At 39.5% G+C, this 19,389-nt stretch overlaps 1 protein-coding gene across 1 annotated transcript; it reads left to right on the top strand.

The window, feature by feature from the left end:
* Positions 1 to 1,059: 1,059 nt before the first annotated feature.
* LOC18032065 (calcium-transporting ATPase 4, plasma membrane-type) lies at positions 1,060 to 18,604 on the top strand. The gene is made up of 8 exons (XM_024181273.1): positions 1,060 to 1,236; positions 1,308 to 1,362; positions 1,474 to 1,840; positions 6,886 to 8,464; positions 8,562 to 8,720; positions 17,643 to 17,814; positions 17,906 to 18,204; positions 18,326 to 18,604. The coding sequence occupies exons 1-8, from the start codon at positions 1,060 to 1,062 to the stop codon at positions 18,596 to 18,598; spliced, it is 3,081 nt and encodes a 1,026-aa protein (XP_024037041.1). The 3' UTR covers positions 18,599 to 18,604.
* The last annotated feature ends 785 nt before the right edge of the window (positions 18,605 to 19,389 follow it).

Raw genomic sequence — 19,389 nt, 5'->3', positions numbered from 1 at the left:
TTAGTTTTTCTATTAGTATTTTAAATTTCAAGGTAAAATAGTTTTTTATTTAACCAGAGTTTAATTGGCATTTTACAAGTCAACATTATATTATGTAGGGTCAGCTTTCAATGAAGATGCTTTCTTATTGTTAATGTGTACTTCTCTATTTTTGTCTCTGGGACTTGACTTTGGCCGCAGCTAGAGAATTTTAGGTTTTATTTTGGCCACAGCAAGAGAATTTTAGGTTTTATTTCAACCTCGTGAGGCGTGTCATGATATGACTGGGTGATAATAAACATTTGCAATCATCATAGAACTTAAAACCATGCAATAATACGTAAAGTAGTTCGACGATGAAAAAGTGTTTCAACTTCACCATGCACTAACGTTGAAGCTATAGACAGCTCAATGAAAAGCCAAGAGGGAGTTGAGAAAAATTAGCTTCCTCTCTTTACCCTTTCCTTCATAATTTCTCTCAACTCTCTGCTTTCTCTCTACTTCCAAAGCAGAATCTGTTAAGTTACAGACTACTGTCGTATGTTCGTCTCTCTCAACAACAGGGGGAAAATATGGACAAGTTTTTCGAAATAAAGGTTCTCTCTCTTCAATCTTACTCCCTTCTACTTCAATCATTTAATCATTTTTTTAGTTTCTCGGCAACCAAACGGAAATATTAGAAAGAGAAACTGATATTCTTTGTTAATACTTCAAACTTTTTTTATCAATTTTTTTTCCATTTTTGCAGATTAGAGCAAAATTTTCTCTCTCTCTCTTTTTTTCAATTAGAAATAAAGGTGTTATTCTCTTTTTTTTAACTGGAAATATATTCAAGTCCATGCAATAACGTAAACAATGATGCTCAAGGAAGCCAAATCACTTGAGAACACTGTTATGAAGGGAAACCTAAGAGGGAGTTGAGAACACTGTTATGCAATAAGTCTTTGGCCATTATGAGGACACTGTTATGGATTTGGCTTCCGCTCTTTACCCTTTTCGTCAAAATTTTTCTCAATTCTCCGCTTTCTCTCTTTCCAAAGCAGAATCTGTTAAGTTCGTCTCTCTCAACAAAAGGGGGAAATGGACAAGTTTTTCAACTGGAAGGACTTCGATGTGGAGCACAAGAATCCATCGGAGGAAGCCTTGCGACGGTGGAGATCCGCCGCCTCTATCGTCAAGAACCGCCGTCGACGCTTCCGTATGGTGGCCGATCTCGATAAGAGATCAGAGGCCGAGAAGAAAAAGCTCGAAATAAAGGTTCTCTCTCTACTTCCAAATTATGTGATTATTTTTTATCTCATCCTTGTCTTTTCTTCGGTTTTCCCCAGCAAAAAATACAAGTTGCTATTGACGTTCAAAGGGCAGCTTTACAGTTAACTGATGGTAAGATATCCACCTTCTTGTAGTGTCCACAAGGCTTTTCCTTTGCCTTTGGACCTTTTGATTCTTATTCTTTCAATTCTTTTTCCCAAATCGATTTGTGCTCTTGTCCAGCTGCTGGTCGTGCTGAATACAAGCTCTCAGAGGAGACTAGACAAGCGGGTTTTGGTATTGACCCTGATGATCTAGCAGCTATTGTTTGCGGTCATGATATTGAAGGCTTGAAATCTAATGAGGGAGTTGAAGGAGTTGCACAAAAACTCTCTGTCTCCCTAAATGAAGGTGTCCACAAACGTGATGTACCTATCAGGCAAAATATCTATGGCGTCAACCGTTACACAGAGAAACCTCCCAGATCATTTTTTATGTTTGTATGGGAAGCACTGCAAGATTTAACATTAATTATCCTTATGGTTTGCGCCGGTTTATCTATAGGTGTAGGGCTTGCTAGAGAAGGGTGGCCAGAGGGCATCTATGATGGGTTGCACTACAAGAAAATAGGGATAAGGCAACATCATTTTAACAACGTGCACGTATGAAATGTTGTCAAATTTATAATTTAACAACAATCGCAAATTGCATGTTGGCAAATATAAAGTTTTAGCAACACACAATGAGTGACCATTGAGTTAAACTTTATCACAACAAGCAATCATTTGTTGCGATATAGGAATATGTAATGACAACATTCAAACTTTGCATGTTGTAATTAGTTATTTAAGACAACATTGAATTGTCTGTTGCATAAATTATTATTTAAATAACAACATTTAGTTGTGTGTTGTTAAATTTTTTTTAACTCAATTTAATATGAAGTTGGTGTAAATTAGACATAAATAGATGCTTATGAAATTTATTCATAAAAATATTATAACAAAATTTTTTTTGAGTATATCATTAACTATATTTCTTAGAACTAAAATAGTAGAAAATAATGTGCAATAAATAAAAAATTTCATTGCGCGTGCATAAGTTATACAGCGCGGGTTAAAGCGCGGCAAAAGGAAGATAAAAAAAAAGACAAATTGACTAAACCAAAAAAAAGAAAAGAAAAGTAATTGACTTAATGAAACCTGGGTTCACTTTACAATGCCACTTTACTCTTTCTCTGCCACTCAAGCAAATCAAGCTCCTTCATCGTCATTGTAATAACAAGTGCCCAAGGAATCGGGTTTATCAGGTACTTTTCTTTTCAATTTCATTAATAAAGCCCAGTTTCACTTTCCTAATTCCATTTAATTAATAGTTTGCTCTTTCCACTAATTCTTTTCAGGAGATTTCGGGCTTTGTACTAATGTTCCCACTCAAAATCGTTCCAGATGGTCCCATTGCAAATTCATTGCTTGGTAAGTGGGACAATTCTTTATTGTTTGTGGGGTTCATATGTTATGACATAAACCAAACTAAATATTAATTTTTTGTGGTGGGTCATTGAAACCAAAAGATGATTTTCTTCTTTGAAAATATTTACACGGAAAAGCTGATTTTGGAGATTATATTTTATTTTTAATTTAAATTAGTAAATATTACTAATGAGATGGATAATGATTTCTTTTAATTGAGTGGCACAATTTTAATCTATTATTGGTGTTGTTGACATGATGAAACAGGTAACTCCTATTAACGCCATTGAACATAGTCTCCTATATCAGCAGTGACTTTTTACAATTTGACTGCGAAGCAAAACTTGAGGTATTGCTTTCTGCTGTATAATTAAAATTCTAAATGAAATTTCTCTATTTTGATGTTTGCTTTAAAAAATCTATTGCAGTTATATTATTTTGTCTATTTTATGTTTGTTCATAGTCTGATTCTGTTAACTTTTACTAACCTATTGGATACTCTAAATGGATCCTATTTCTTTATATTTATCTTTATATGGTCCAAACTAATCACCTTTGCACAACCAGGTCTTGCCAACATTAGTAATTCAAAATGGATAAAAGATGGGTCTACTTCTCAAGGTTTCATGTTTATTTAATAAAATAATGAATAGTTTTAGGAACAGTTATAGCTTTAGATTAACCAATAAGTTATTACTCTCATTATTATTTTTTTGTAGACATTCAGATGAATATAGAAATGGAGCACGTGACTTTGTTAATAGTGCTCGTGCAAATTCAGGTAATCTAGATATAATAGTATATGCCTATCAATTGACATAAGTGGGCATGGAACTGAAAATGATAATGAGGACGAACCTCTTAGAAGGGAAGGAGTTGAGGATATAGTGTGTGATGACTAGTTTAGTATACTAATTATTTATGTATTCTTGAATTATAGTTTATTGTTATAGTTATTTGTTTTCATGAATCTATTAATTGGTTCCTTAAATTAAACGATTATGTTAATGTGCTTATTTCTCCGTGATTATTTTTATATGTTTATTTCTAAACAAAGCTCTAGCTTTGTCATTGGCATTAATCTCTTGTCATAATAATATAAACATTTTTTTCAGCATTTAACAATTGTGCAGGGGGTAAAAGAGATGGACAATGCTGAAGTAAGTAATTTTTTTTTTTGGTTCAACATTGAATTATAATTTTTTTATCTTCATATACTTATTTTATTTTTGTTTATTCCTACATTAATTATGCTATGTATAAAGTCTTCTAGGCAAGGTGAGAAAAGAAGTCGAGATAAATTTGGAGAAAATGCAACTATTCAAGGGGAGAATGGACCATTAGCAACTAGTAATAGAGAAAATGCACACATATCTCAATCTGATGACAAAGGCACAAAAAAGAAAAGAGGTCCAACCAAACTTGGAATGATTCAAGATCGTTCTCCACCATTGAGCATTGAGTTTAACGAATGTGGCCAGGCAGTAGGTGTAAATTCTGATAAATATGCATCTTTTATTGGAGTTATAACAAGAGAACATGTGCCTGTTTGCATGAAAAATTGGCTTTCGGTTGACCACAAGCTAAAAGAAGATCTTTGGTCATTAGTGCAGGTATATGATATTATGCAATAATTATCTTTATTAACAAATACAGCATTTATCTTGAGATTTATTATATCAACTATTGTTTGCATTTTTCTTATAATTTATACAGGAAAAATTCGTTGTGGATGAGTCTCGTAAACGCTTGGCTTTAAGAATGATGGGTGATTGCTGGAGACGATACAAATCAGAGAACAACTAAGATCAAACAAGCCAACAAAGAGCATAATAAAGCACGTGTACTTTCTCTTATCAAGCCAAAAAATATAACTTCCAAAGAAGATTGGGCTAAATTTGTCAAGGAAAGGTTGTCTCCAGAATTTAAAGTAAGTTAGTCCATTGCATTGCAATAATGGTATTCGAATTAAGTTCATATCTATTAAAACTATACATTTCAATGTTTGATTGATAGGCAATAAGTAAGAAGTTTAAAGAAATGAGAAATAATCAGGAAGTGGTTCATTCAATGGGCCGACTAGGTTATGCTAGGAAGGAGCATACCATGGTATGAGTTTATTTAATTCGATTTTTTTTTACACTTATTTGATTTACTTTAAATTACATATTTTTCTTAATTGTAGAAAAAAAAGAGTTCAAATCCATCTGAAATCACTAGAGTTGATGTTTGGATTGAAGGCCATCTGAAAAAGAATGGTCAACCTGTTAATGAAGCAGCTTCTAAAGCATTGGTAAGAGATATCTATAGAAAGTATTCTTGTTATAACTATTCATATGTATGTTTTTAATAATGCTATTTTGCCTTCTTCTAGGAAAAAGTTAGAAAGTGCCATCATTCAAAAGATAATGCAAGGCCTAACAACATACGTAATGATGCTATTGCAAAAGTATTTGGACCTGAAAAGCGTGGACAAGTTCGAGGACTGGGGTTCGGAGCCACTCCCACTCAATTAGAAGCACATATTCGATCAACTGGAAAAGTAAAAGAACTTCAAAACCAACTGCAAGCTCAATCTGAAAGAATGTCTGTCCTTGAAAAGAATTATGAGCATTTGATAGCTGCGCTTTTAAAACAATGCCAACAGGTAAATGACTATATGATAATGCATATATACATGTAACTAGTTATTTGAAATCCATTCTAAGACTTAAGAGAATTATAATCATTTACAGAATCCAAGCAAAGGTTTTGATGATATTATAACTTCTCAAGCTTGTACTCCTCAGGTAATGCTTTTTTATCTTTTTTTAGACTTATTAAGAATGTTTCATTGAAAAGAAAAAAAAAGTACTCGCTAAACCAACTTTTATTTCTCACTCCTATAAGTTGTAAATCCATATTCGTCTTGCTTATAGTCACAACAAGGAAGCGGTACAATGCAAGAAAATGGCCACTATGAAAATGCAAGATGTTATTTATTGAATTGGTATTCAGATGATGTTGATGAAATAGTGGCTGAAGGAACGATTGCCTCAACAGACCCTAAGGCAAAAGTTCACCACATGCCTCTTGGAAGATATTGTTGGAAAGTTTGGGTGGAATCAATATCTGATGGTATGGATGAAGTGACTTTATATAAAGTGACATATGAAGCTCATATAATAGTTGAGGCTTTGGGAAGCACTGTTGCTTGGCCAAAAAGTTGAATTAAATTGTTTTAAAGAAGGTATGTAGGCATACAAATATTCTCTTTGGTATGTATATATAATTATTTTTCAAATGCAGCAAATAAAAATTGATTTAGTTGACCTTTTTGTAGGAGTTTATGCCTTGAAGAAGATGTTTTTGTTAGCGTGTATATATGCCTTGAAGAAGATGTTTTTGTTGGCGTGTACGTATGCCTTGAAGAAGTTTTTGCTGGAATTGCAAGCTGAAGGAGCTTTTGCTGGAGATGATTTTTTGAATTTGATATTTATGGAATTGCAACTGCCACTGATGTGTTGTAATTATTTTTTTTTTGGTGTTTTGCTAGATGGAAATTATACTGATGTTGGAAATTTCTATGGATTAATTGTATGAATACTAAAATATTTGTGTGACTTTTTGCGGGGATGTGTGGTCATTACTATGTTTATCAAATCTTATTACAATAAGCCGAATATTTGAATTAGTTCATATACATTTTATATATGGTGGCAGCAGTGTAGTAGTAGTTGTAGTAAGTAAGTAAGTAAGTAAGTAAGTAATAATAATAATAATAATAATAATAATAATAATAATAATAATTATTATTATTATTATTATTATTATTATTATCATTATCATTATCATTATTGTTATTATATATTTATTATTATTATTATTATTATTATTGGCAACATGCAAGATATGTTGTTTATTGAAAAAAAAATTGAAATTAATGGCGACAATTAGTTGCTTGTAGCTATATAGTTTATGACAACATTCACAAGCTTGTAGTCAAAAATTTGGATGTAGATGACTTTTTTAACCACAATCACTACAAGTTGTCATAAGACATTTAACAACATTCATATATTTTTCAACAACAAGAATTGCGTGTAGTTAAAAGTTACCTGCTTTTCGCTACAGCAAGAACCGCAACATGCATGTGCTCGTCGTGAAACTCCTTCCACAACAAGCTTTGCCTGTTGTCATATAGTATTTTTCTTGTAGTGTTGGGAATCATACTTAGTAAATTCTTGGTAGTTATGGTTACTGCCATTAGTGACTACAAGCAGTCTTTGCAATTTAGGGATTTAGATAGAGAGAAGAAAAAGATTTTCATTCAGGTCACTAGGGATGGACAAAGACAAAAGGTCTGCACGTATGATTTGGTTGTTGGAGACATTGTTCATTTATCTATTGGAGACCAAGTTCCTGCTTATGGGATTTTTATATCAGGACACTCGCTGCTTATTGATGAGTCGAGCTTGTCGGGGCAAAGTGAGCCAAGGTATATGTACGAAGAAAATCCTTTTCTTCTTGCTGGTACTAAAGTTCAAGGTGGGTCAGGAAAGATGCTAGTGACAACAGTTGGTATGAGGACTGAATGGGGGAAGTTGATGGAAACTCTGAATGAAGGTGGTGAAGATGAGACCCCACTGCAGGTGAAGCTAAATGGTGTTGCTACAATAATTGGTAAAATTGAATTGTTTTTTTCTGTGCTTGAATTTTTAGTATTGATTGGAAGGTTTTTGGGGGAGAAAGTGATTCATAATGAGTTCACAGATTGGTCCTCAGCTGATGCATTGACACTCATCGACTACTTTGCCGTTGTGGTAACTATAATTGATGTGGCTGTCCCTGAAGGATTGCCATTGGCAGTCACATTGAGCCTTGCCTTTGCAATGAAGAAATTAATGAATGATCGGGCACTTGTCAGGCATCTCTCTGCATGTGAGACAATGGGTTCTGCAAGCTGCATTTGTACAGATAAGACGAGGATGTTAACCACGAACCACATGGTAGTTGATAAGATCTGGATAGCCAATACAATTTCAAATGTTGAAGGAAATAACAGAAAAGATATCTTGCAGTCAGAAATATCTGAGAGAGTATTAGACATCACCTTGCAGGCAATATTTCAAAACACTGGTTCGGAAGTGGTGAAAGATAAAGATGGCAAGAATTCCATTTTAGGAACGCCAACAGAGTCAGCAATATTAGAATTTGGCTTGCGTCTGGGTGGCGATTTTGAGGCCCAACGTAGAGAGTTTAAGATTGTCAAGGTTGAGCCTTTTAATTCGGTTAGGAAGAAGATGTCCGTGCTTATTGCTCTTCCAGCGGGTGGGATGCGAGCTTTCTGCAAAGGGGCTTCAGAAATAGTGTTAAGTATGTGTGACAAAGTGGTTTCTGACAACGGAGAACCGGTACCTTTATCTGAAGAGCAATTCAGGAATATCACTGATGTAATAAATGGCTTCGCATCTGAAGCTCTGAGAACTCTCTGCCTGGCTTTTAAAGATCTAAATGATTCTTCTAATGAAAACAACATCCCTGACAGTGGCTATACATTAATAGCAGTTGTTGGAATTAAGGATCCCGTGCGTCCTGGAGTCAAGGAGGCGGTTCAAACTTGTTTAGAGGCTGGAATTACTGTTCGCATGGTCACTGGTAATAATATAAATACAGCTAGAGCAATAGCTAAAGAATGTGGCATACTTACATCAGATGGTGAGGCTGTGGAAGGACCAGAATTTCGTAACATGTCTCCCGCTGATATCATACCAAAGCTTCAGGTTATATATTATCGAACTGAACATAATGAAGTTAAAATCTGAATCTATATGCACAAGAAGGTGCTAATACTTTTATGACTGTTTATTATGGATACAGGTAATGGCTCGTTCTTTGCCCTCGGACAAGCACACCTTGGTAACTCAGTTGAGGAATACATTTGGGGAGGTTGTTGCAGTGACTGGTGATGGAACCAATGATGCTTCTGCTTTGCATGAAGCAGATATTGGACTTGCAATGGGCATAGCAGGGACAGAGGTTAGTGTTTACATATTATATATGTGTATTTACTTTGAAAACCAACATATAACTGATGATTATATAAGATTTTGGAGTAGTGCAAAATCTCAGCTGAACAAAACAAGTTTATTAAAAAATACCTCTGAGCTTTTCTCTCCTTTCTCCCTAAAGATATTTTTTCTTAAGTTCTAAAGTCAAAATGTCTAACCCGTTTACCTTCATTGATTACCTTTTTATAGCCTTCCTGTGAATCCGATCCCCCACAATCCATGCCCATCACTTTCCCCAACCCACGGAAGTGGATGCTTGAATGTCGTAATTGTGGCTGAGTGGGTTTCGTGCCTAGATTCTCGAATAGGAGTGCGCATTTCGTTAACCACTATAGACTGTGTCTGCTAACCTCGATCTTTAGCAGGGAAAGTTGTCGGCTCCTAGCAGGAGACCATCTCGTCCTCGTGGGCGAGCAAAAAATTCCTGCTCGTGGATACCCGCTACCAGACTTTACCCATCTACTCACTTGTAAAGAGGCTGACTCCTCGTTCAGGGTATGGTTGGTCTCATCGTTATAAATCCCCAAACACTAGTCTCCCAGTTTCTGGTATTTGCAATGCAATAGATTAATACTAGAAACTTTATTAGTCTGGGCTTTCTCGAGGCACATCTGACTTGGCTGTAAGAAATAAGGATATTGCTCACTCCCGCTTAGTCGTTTCCCCTTTTGCCACTAACAGGCTGTTTCCTTGAAGAGTCATTTCGCAATTAAATGTAGAAGAGGCAGCAGGAATACGTCCACCCGTTTGAACTTCAAATTGACGATTGTGGAACCCTCGGAGCACGTGCTATTTGAATGGCAATAAACCGAAAGCATCACCGTCACTTCAAAACCCTAACTCTCTAAAGTGTTCTTTTCCTCATCCAATCTCTTTCACATCTTCCGACGGCCGGTGATCCTTTCATCTCCAAAATTCAAACTACCGTTCTTATTTTCGTTATGGTGCTTCACTACTTCAAGTACTGTTTTCTCCTTCCCAACTTTGGATTTTTGTTGTTATTTTGAATGGGGTTCGGTTGTGTCATTTCGGATAGAGTTTAAGGAATGTCAAAAGGCAAAGAGAAAGTGATTGAGGTTGGCGATGACGAGTTAGACTTCCTATCTAGTCTACTTACTAATCCCGCTTTTGACCCCGAGATTCCTTTAGAACTGATAAGATCTAGTTTAGGGAATAGTGCTAGGAGAATGTCTCCTGAAGTAACCACTTCAAATAGCGACGATGACGGGTCTTCTGGTTCGGAGGATACTCTAAGTGAGGACCCGAGTGAAGACTCTGGTGAAGCATCCTCACCTGGGGTATCACAACCAGAAAGGAAGAGGAACCTAGGGGGTAGAGCTCTGGCAAAAAATTATGTTATTGACCTCACGATCTGTATGACCACAATAGAAGACCTTATAGATCTTCAAACTATTTATGACATCCCTGATGGTATACCTCTTAGGGTTCTAGGTAAAAATAATACTCCCAGTGACCTCCTAGGGGATATGTTACTATGTTTCTGAAAAGCTTTAAATTTGGGATCAGGCTGCCCTTACAACCTTATTTCATCCAGATGCTTAGTGGGTTGCACTTAACTCCTGGTCAGCTTAACCCTAACGGGTGGAGATTACTTTCTGGTCTGTTCATTTTGTGGAGCAGATGCTATCAGAGTGAGCCCACGGTTGATGAGGTCAAACACCTATAACAGTTAAAGAGTAGCCTTAAAGACGCCGGTTGGTATTATTTCATGTCAAGCACCAAGACCAGGAAACTCATAACTGATCTTCCAACAAGTGGTGGTGGGAATTGGAAGAAAATAATTCTTTTTCACTAGGGGTCCTTAGGGTCAAGTGACACAGATTGATGGGGAGAATGTTCTCGTCCCCTCCCGTTTCGTAGTTCCAGGTAGCCCGCTTGTTTTAGATGTCTTGTACCCCTAGTTGGTCTCATGATTGACCTATCTTTGACACTGTCTTTGCTCGAGCTATAGGTTCCTGGGGCGTCCACTACAAACTCAAGCTTGACGTGCTCAAGCGGGTCGAGACTGTGTTGGCCAATTCCTGCTCATGCAGAGAATTGTTGTCCACTTATAACTTGCTCCAATCTCGCCCGATATCCACCAACCTCAAGATGGAGGACGCTGTAATCGGGGCTATGAACAGAAAACAATCACAGCGTCCTCATCTCAATGCTGCTAAGCAAGATCACCATAAGGATGCTCCTCTTGGCAAATGGGTCAACACTGTGGAGCAGGTCGCCCTTTTGAAGACTCTATCACCTCCTCCTCCTCCCAAGGCCGGCGAAACTAGTGGGACTGCCAATGGCACTGATCCCACTTCTCCGCCTCTACGTACAGGCCTAAAACCTCGTTTGCACGATAATCGACCAGAGTTGATCCCTTACATCAGCGAGTTTTTTAAGCTCGTGAGCGAGAAAGACTTTGAGGAATTTGATGGTAGCACTCTAGGCGAGCTGGTCGGGGCTATACAGTTCAGTGCCTTTCATTTCGATTGTATGGCCACTTATTATAAAGCGAAGGTCGGCCGTTACGATAGAAGAATGAAAAAAGACATTCAGTCGGCCAAAAGCAAAGCTGGCGCTGCAGAGAAGAAAGTTGGAGATCTCAACCTTGAGAATATTAAGTTGATTGAGCGAGAGTCCCTCGCGCAGGCAAAGGCTATCACTCTTGAAGAAGAGATGAATAAGGTTAAAGAGGACTTGTAAACGCAGAAAGCTACCTATGAAACTCAGCTCGAATCCCTGAGTGCTTCTCACTAGACTCATGTCGAAAACTTAGAGAAAGAAGCTGACAACCAGTACGACCAGGGGTTTCGGCTTTTTTATCGGCGCATCATGGCCGTTCTCGGGAAGCAGTATCCTGATCTAAAGATGGATGAGCTTGCCGCTAGTGTTGCTGAATATATGGACAAAGAGGCAGCCAAAGAAAATGGTAAAGAGTTAGATCCAAATGCATCCGAGGAGGCAACTTCTCCTCCTCGTGCAACCCTTACTGATGTTGCCAAGGCAAGTACTCCTCCGGGCGCAACCAGTGAGACCCCCTGCTCCTGAAGTTGACCAACCAGCGGAAATGACTCCGCTTACTGATCCCCCGCCTTCTTAATTGTATTTTGTATTGTGGATTTCCTTTTGGAACATTGTATGTCGATATTAGTTGTTCTTTACTTTTGTTGGGAAATTAATAAAACTCCTCAGTTCGTTTGCTTGCTTCACATACTCTTGTTTTTTTTTTTTGGCTCGCTTACACTTGATTGAGCAGATGCTAGGAGACTTGGCTCTGCATGCCTTAGAAACTTATTGAAACTTTTAGTTGTCTGCTCGTCTTAGCTTGGTCGAGCAGATCCTGGCATGCTTGACTTCCTGTCTCGCCATAAAACAGGCTTTGAGACTTTTGAGCCTTTTCATGCCTTAGAAACTTTTTGGAACTTTGGTGGTCTGCTTGCCTTCGCGTGGTCGGTGACAACTAAATGAAATTCCTCCACGTTCTATTGATTACTGAACTCGACTTACATGAAATTGAAATAAACGATAATAGGAAATAAATAACTCTTAAGTGTAATTGGATCTTACTGGAAATATTTCTTGAGATGTGCTGTGCTCCACGGTCGTTTCACCTCGTGGCCATCTGCACGGACGAGCTTATAGGCTCCGGGTCCAGCCACATGTTTGACTTTGTATAGCCCTTCTCAATTAGGACTGAGTACTCCTTATGTTGAGTCTTTTGTGTTTTGATTTACCCTCCTGAGTACCCAATTGCCAACCTTGAACTATCGTACACGCATCTTCTGGTTGTAGTAACGAGCAACTATCGTTCACTGCCTTAGCCAATTCCAACCCCGCTATTAAAGCTTCATATTCTGCCTGGTTATTTGTAATTGTGAACTCTAATCTTACTACATAAGAGATCTCCTCCCCTTCTGGGCCCTCCAAAATAATCTCTGCTCCAGAACCATGTTCTCTAGAGGATCCATCCACCGATACTTGCTAGACCCGATCTTCGTCGTTGACTATAGCAGCACCTAGCTGGTCGAAACCCACTTCGGGCTCTGTGAATTCTGCCACGAAGTCCGCCATTGTTTGGGTTTTTATCGCTACTCGGGGTGTATAGCTTATATCAAACTCTCTCAGCTCCATGGCCCATTTCACTAGTCGACCAGAAGCATCCGGCTTGTGCAGAGTCTATCGCAAAGGTTGGTTTGTTATTATCGAGACGGGGAATGCTTGAAAGTATGGTCTCAGCTTTTGAGCAGCAACCACAAGAGCAAATACCTATTTCTCCAACGGTGGGTATCTAGTCTCGGCGTCGAGCAGCGCGTTGCTTGTCTAATATATTGGATACTGAACGCCTTCTTCCTCTCTCACTAGAACCGAGCTCGTTGCATGATCTGATACCGCCATATATAGAAAGAGCACGTCCCCTTCCTGCGGCGTGGACAACAAAGGTGCTCTCTGCAAATCCTGTTTCAAGTTCTGGAAGGCTTCTTCACATTCGGGGGTCCATTCTGTTTTCCTTCCATTCCTTATCACTTGAAAAAAAAGCTTGGCACTTATTTATCGCCTTGGATACGAACAGACTCAGTGCTGCCAACTTCCTCGTAAGGCTCTGTATCTCCTTCAGGTTGCGAGGGGATCTCATCTGCATGATTGCTTGGATCTTTTCTAGGTTCGCCTCGATCCCCCGATGGCTCACTATGAGTCCAAGAAATTTTCCTGACTCGACCCCAAAGGCACACTTCTCCGGGTTGAGCTTCATCTTGTATTTCCTCAAAAGCCCAAATGTCTCCTTGAGGTGCTCTACATGTTCATTCGGGTTCTTTGACTTGGTTATCACGTCGTCCACGTAAACCTCCATCGTTCTCCCAATCAACGACTTAAAGATTTTGTTCACCAACCTCTGGTATATGGCACCCGCATTCTTTAAACTAAATGACATTACGCTGTAACAGAAAAAACCTTGGTTAGTGATAAACGCCATGCTCTCCTCATCATGCTCGTACATTGGGATTTGGTTATATCCCGAAAATGCATCCATGAAGCTAAGCAACCCATGACCGGCTATTGAGTCAACTAGCTAGTCGATCTTTGGTAAGGGAAAACCATCTTTCGGGCACACATTGTTAAGGTCAGTGAAATCAACGCACATTCTTCATTTTTCATTAGCCTTTTTTACTAGAATAACATTCGATATCCATTCAGAGTAGTTGATTTCCCGAATAAATCTCGCCCTCAAGAGCTTCTCTACTTCACTATTTATTGCTTCGTACCTCTTCTAGTTAAAGCATCTTCTATTTTATTTTACAGGCCGAGCACCCTTCCTTATTGCTAACCTGTGGCAGGCCACTTCAAGGTCGATTCCCGGCATGTCCCCATGTGTCCAAGCGAACACATCTGCGTAAGCTCGCAGACAATGCATTAGCTCCTACTTCTGCTCTCCTTTAAGTCTCGACCCGATTCGAATTGTTTTTCCCGAATCAGCTTGTTCCAAGTTTACCGTTTCCAGCTCCTCAACCGACTTTTGTCTGCCATTCTTGATCTTCACTCGAGTATCAAGTGATGTGATCTGCATTGTTTTCCTTACTGTTTTGGAGTAACAGCTTCGGGCAATTCTCTGGTCTCCTCGTACTACCCGCATTACTCCATTCACCCGATACTTGAGAGCTAAGTAATGATTAGAGAGCACTGCCTTGCTCATCCGCAGGAAGGGACAACATAGAATCATCTGGTAGGGACTCTCTTCATTGACAACTACAAAATCCAGGATCATAATCTTTTCTGTCGGGGAGCTGTCTATCGTGACAGGCAACTCGACTACGCCCAAAGGGACTAGCTTTCCTCCACCAAACCCCTTCAATGAGGTATTGGTGTGCTCTAATCTCAGGTCTGCTATTCCCATCTCCTCCAGAGTTGACTTGAACATGTCATCGACCGAGCTTTCTGTATCTACCAGAATCCAGTCAAACTTCTTGCTGGCAGCGGTGGCTTTAATGACTAAAGCATCCTCATGCGGATATAAAATTCCTTCTTCGTCCTCATTTGTCTACATGATCGGGACTTGCCTGATTCTTACTCGCTTGGCTGTTGGGGTGTTGAAGAACACTTCTCTACTAGTCATGGCATACCTAGCGTAGTTCTTCCTCGATTTGTTAGAATCTCTCGCCAACGTTGGGCCCCTGCAATTACTCTTACCACCGGCTACTCGTGGCTCATGTTTCTATTATTATGTTCCCCTTCACATGACGAACCCAACATCAGGATGGCCCAATCTACGAACTCGTCTAGGTAACGATTTCTCACCAAATCTTCAACTTGAGTCTTAAGATCCCTGCATTCGGTCGTGGTATAACCGTGAGTGCTATGGAACTTGCAATACCATCTCCTATCTCTCCTGCTGAGTAGCTTTGTTATTGGAATAAGGGTGTACAGTAATCCTTGTTCTTTTATGGCCTCATACACCTCGTCCAGTGGTACATTCAAGGAAGTATACTGCTCATTATCTTGGCTCTAGTCAATCATGTGCACCGCCCTTTCCCTACAGGTGCCATTCTAAACTAGAGGGGGCATTAGTGCCTCTAGTCTACTCGCTCTACCACCGCATGGGTATTGATAAGGATGATTGTATGTTTGGTTATGCCTTATCCAGAAATCTCTAGCTGGTGAGCGAGGAGGTTGCATCCCGCTACGCTAATATTGGGCTGGCCTCTAGTTAGGCTGGTAAGAGGTGACCCAACCTCATGCACTGCTACCTGAGGCATGGTGGTCCTTCCTCTTAATCGACCCATTTCCTGGTGGGACTCTCTTCTCTTTTCTCCTCAACCCTTCTAGCTGGTCTGTCTTGATCTTTGCTGCTTTTTCCTCCTTAATCTCTATGTCTCTCTTGGCCTGCTCGTAAGCGGTAGAATATGACTGAATGGCTAGACTTCTCAAATTGTACCACAGGCGCTATATCCTTACCCTTTCTTTTAGTCCCCTCAATACTTGGGGATGGTTGAATGCTCCTAAATTGAAGACAGCGCGATGGAACCTTTTGATGAACTTCCGAAGGGTTTCATCCTCTCTTTACTTCATGCTTGTCAACTCCATCATATCATCTTCATGTGTCATTACCCCCGAAATTGCTCTGTAAATTCCTAGCACATCTGCTCGAATGACTTGATACCCCCTCGAGGAAGCTTCCGGTACTACTCACATACTCGTCCCTCTAGAGACAGTAGAAACACCCTGCACCTTTGAACTTGAGACAACCCCTACACCCTAGTTATATCATTGAAGCGCTCTATGTTTATCAATGGATCAGTTCTCCTAGAGTATTTGAAGTCTGAGAAGCAAAAATCCCTCGAAATGATTGCGTTCATGATTTCTGCCGAGATGGGGGATTCACCATCTAGCATTATCCTCCAGCCAGGTGCTCTGCTACGTCCTTGCATGTCATCTATTATCTCCGTTAATCTACGCACTTCCTCCTCTAGTTGTATGGCATGACCAAGGTCACGTGTTGCAACTTGATCTCTTTCTTGCTCGATGTCATGCAGGTGTTGCCGAAGTTCCCTTTCCTCTGTATTAACAACTCCATCATCATTGTTAAAGACCTGCCTCCCCAGGGATTGATCTCTTCCTCCATGACTTTCTCCCCGTAGAGATTAGTTACTTACTTCACCACCAAATCTCCTAGTGGTACGACCTCTCATCGTGTTGTCGTTGTTCCTTCTGTAAATGTGCCCTGGTGCCATTCCACCACTTCTCATCCCCTTCTCTTGAACTCCCCTTCGCTCATTTCTCAGCTCGTGTAAGATGGTTGTCAGAGTCTCCATCTGTTTCTCTATCATTTCCATCTGCTCATACATTACTTTTTGTCATGCTTCATTAGCTATCTCTCTCAGGGTCACAGACTCATTCAGTCTTAAATAAGCTCCTTAGGCGCTACCCCCACCTACGTCTATTGTCTCCTCACTCCTTTTCTCATTCTCTTCTCTATTAACGAAAGCTTTTTGTCCAACTCCTCACAGATGGCGCCAAAATGTTGATGCGAGATTCTGGTGTCTGCTCTTGCACGACCAGGATCTTTCCTTAACTCTCAAACTCTCGACTAACTGTAGATTCTCCTCGTAACTCTTCTCACCGAGCAGAACAACACCTCGTATGACTTCAACTTCAGTAGACTCTTGCGCACACATAAACTGGTTAAAGCACGCCGGGAGTTTCCCCGGCATAAACCCTCCGACACTCAAGTCAGAAAATTCGGTTTACTTTTTTGGGAAACTCGGCCATTGATCTCGTGGCTATTTTTTTGGTCTCTTAGGCAGTAAAAAATGACTCTGAGCTTTTCTCTCCTTTCTCCCTAAAGATGCTTTTTCTTAAGTTCTAATGTCAAAATGTCTAACTTGTTTACCTTCGTTGATTACCTTTTTATAGCCTTCATGTGAATCCGATCCCCCACGATTCATACCCATCACTTTCCCCAACTCACGGAAGTGGATGCTTGAATGTCGTAGTTGTGGCTGAGTGGGTTTCGTGCCTAGATTCTCGAATAGGAGTGCGCGTTTCGTTAACCGCTATAGACTGGGTCTGCTGACCTCGATCTTCAACAGGGAAAGCTGTCGACTCCTAGCAGGAGACTATCTCGTCCTCGTGGCCGAGCAGAAAATTCCTGCTCATGGATACCTGCTACTAGACTTCACCCATTTGCTTGCTTGTAAGGAGACTGACTTCTCGTCTAGGGTATGATTGGTCTTGTTGTTATAAATCCCCCAAACAGGCTTTTAAACTGCTATAACCTGAGGGGAGATTCTTTGGAATTGCACTCAGTTTAATCCATCTAGATGGTTAATGCAGGTCTAATGATGTTTTTCCTGGTTTCATAGTACTGATAACCTAAAGCGCATGCTGTTTACAGGTTGCCAAAGGAAATGCTGATGTTATCATCTTAGATGATAATTTTTCAACGATTGTAAATGTTGCCAAGTGGGGACGTGCAGTATATATAAACATTCAGAAGTTTGTGCAGTTCCAGTTAACAGTTAATGTTGTCGCTCTTGTGATCAACTTCGTTTCTGCATGTGCCTCAGGTTAGTCTTTTACACTGTTCACTTGTTTTACTTGTATAGTACCAGTACGCTTATTACAAATAATCAACATGAGCTTCCACTTAACTTTCAGGATCTGCTCCTCTCACGGCTGTACAATTGCTTTGGGTCAACATGATTATGGACACTCTTGGAGCACTAGCACTGGCTACAGAACCTCCTCATGAAGGATTAATGAAAAGGCCCCCTGTTGCGAAGGGTGAAAGTTTCATCACCAAGGTCATGTGGAGGAACATAATTGGTCAGAGCATTTATCAGCTAATCATCCTGGTAGTTCTCAATTTTGACGGGAAGCAGATACTGCGGCTTAGTGGTTCAGATGCCAGTGCTGTACTCAATACGGTGATATTCAACTCCTTCGTGTTTTTCCAGGTACTATGCTCGGATTTAGCTTATTGCTTCTCGTTTCATCCCCTTGACCAACTTCTTATACTAAATGATTATTGAGAATGGTATTTATTTATTTATTTTTTCCTTTTGTATTTTACATTAGGTGTTCAATGAAATAAATAGTCGGGACATGGAGAAGATAAATGTGTTCAAAGGCATGTTCGACAGCTGGATGTTCGTAGGAATATTAGTTTTAACAGTGGCTTTTCAAATAATAATAGTCGAGTTCCTCGGAGCATTTGCAAGCACTGTGCCACTTAGCTGGCAACTATGGCTTCTGTGCATCTTAATCGGAGCAGGTAGCATGCCCATTGCAGCTGTGATAAAGTGCGTCCCGGTTAAAAAGTGTGAACCCAAACTTCAACGCCATGATTAAGTTTTGAAGTGAAAAGATACTCACAATGTAAATGTTATATTAATTTTAGCTGAAAAATGATAGCATGGTTCTTCAATTGGATGCCCTTTCCTGTGCTTGTCATCGTAATAAGGGGTGCCGATGATATTGTATATAATAGAACTGTGTAGGGTGCTGTGTCTCATTAATGAAATTAAGAAGATTTGATTATCATTATTGCAGTATTTCATGTTCGTTGACTCAGACACAACTGGGGATTATGCTGAATAGATACAATTAAACAAAAACTAACTAAATAACTCCAACAGAATTAAAAAAAAAAAAACTAAAAAACTCCAACAATCATCAACTTCTTCTCAGTGTAAGGCTTGGCCCTGGCTATCGCATAATCTTTGTATTTGTTCTCAAATATCACAAGACAGAACAGACTTGTTTTACTGAAATCATCGTTGTGTTTCATTATTCTGGAGTCCCATTGAGTTCTTTGGTTACATAATCACCTTTCTTGAAAGTAATGCATTTGCAGTTCTTTGGACCCTCAATTACAAGTCGCGCTCAAGGAATATCTAGTTGCCAGAGGAATTGGAGAACACTTAACCAACTATCTTCTCCTCCATGTACAGCAAGATCAACACGTGAACTGGTTGCAAAAGCTTAAATTCATGGTAGCCAAAAGCTGAGTGACTTTGACAATATACTGGTATGTGCCTGAAAATTCTACCATCTTTTTGAACACCCTCAATGCCCTACCCTTTGTTCTAGAAAAAGGGTCGCAGCCGAAAGTAATTCAATTGAGCTCATAATTTAACTTG

Source organism: Citrus clementina, unplaced genomic scaffold, assembly GCF_000493195.1.
Source record: "Citrus clementina cultivar Clemenules unplaced genomic scaffold, Citrus_clementina_v1.0 scaffold_9, whole genome shotgun sequence".
In the NCBI taxonomy this organism is placed as follows: domain Eukaryota; kingdom Viridiplantae; phylum Streptophyta; class Magnoliopsida; order Sapindales; family Rutaceae; genus Citrus; species Citrus x clementina.
This window is presented reverse-complemented; position numbering and strand designations above follow the sequence as displayed.

Excerpts from the sequence above, each read along its gene's own strand:
- LOC18032065 (XM_024181273.1), top strand. The coding sequence starts at position 1,060 with ATGGACAAGTTTTTCAACTGGAAGGACTTCGATGTGGAGCACAAGAAT. Across the intron at positions 1,237-1,307 it reads AGAAAAAGCTCGAAATAAAG|CAAAAAATACAAGTTGCTAT; the intron begins GTTCTCTCTCTA and ends GGTTTTCCCCAG. Across the intron at positions 8,721-17,642 it reads TGGGCATAGCAGGGACAGAG|GTTGCCAAAGGAAATGCTGA; the intron begins GTTAGTGTTTAC and ends TGCTGTTTACAG.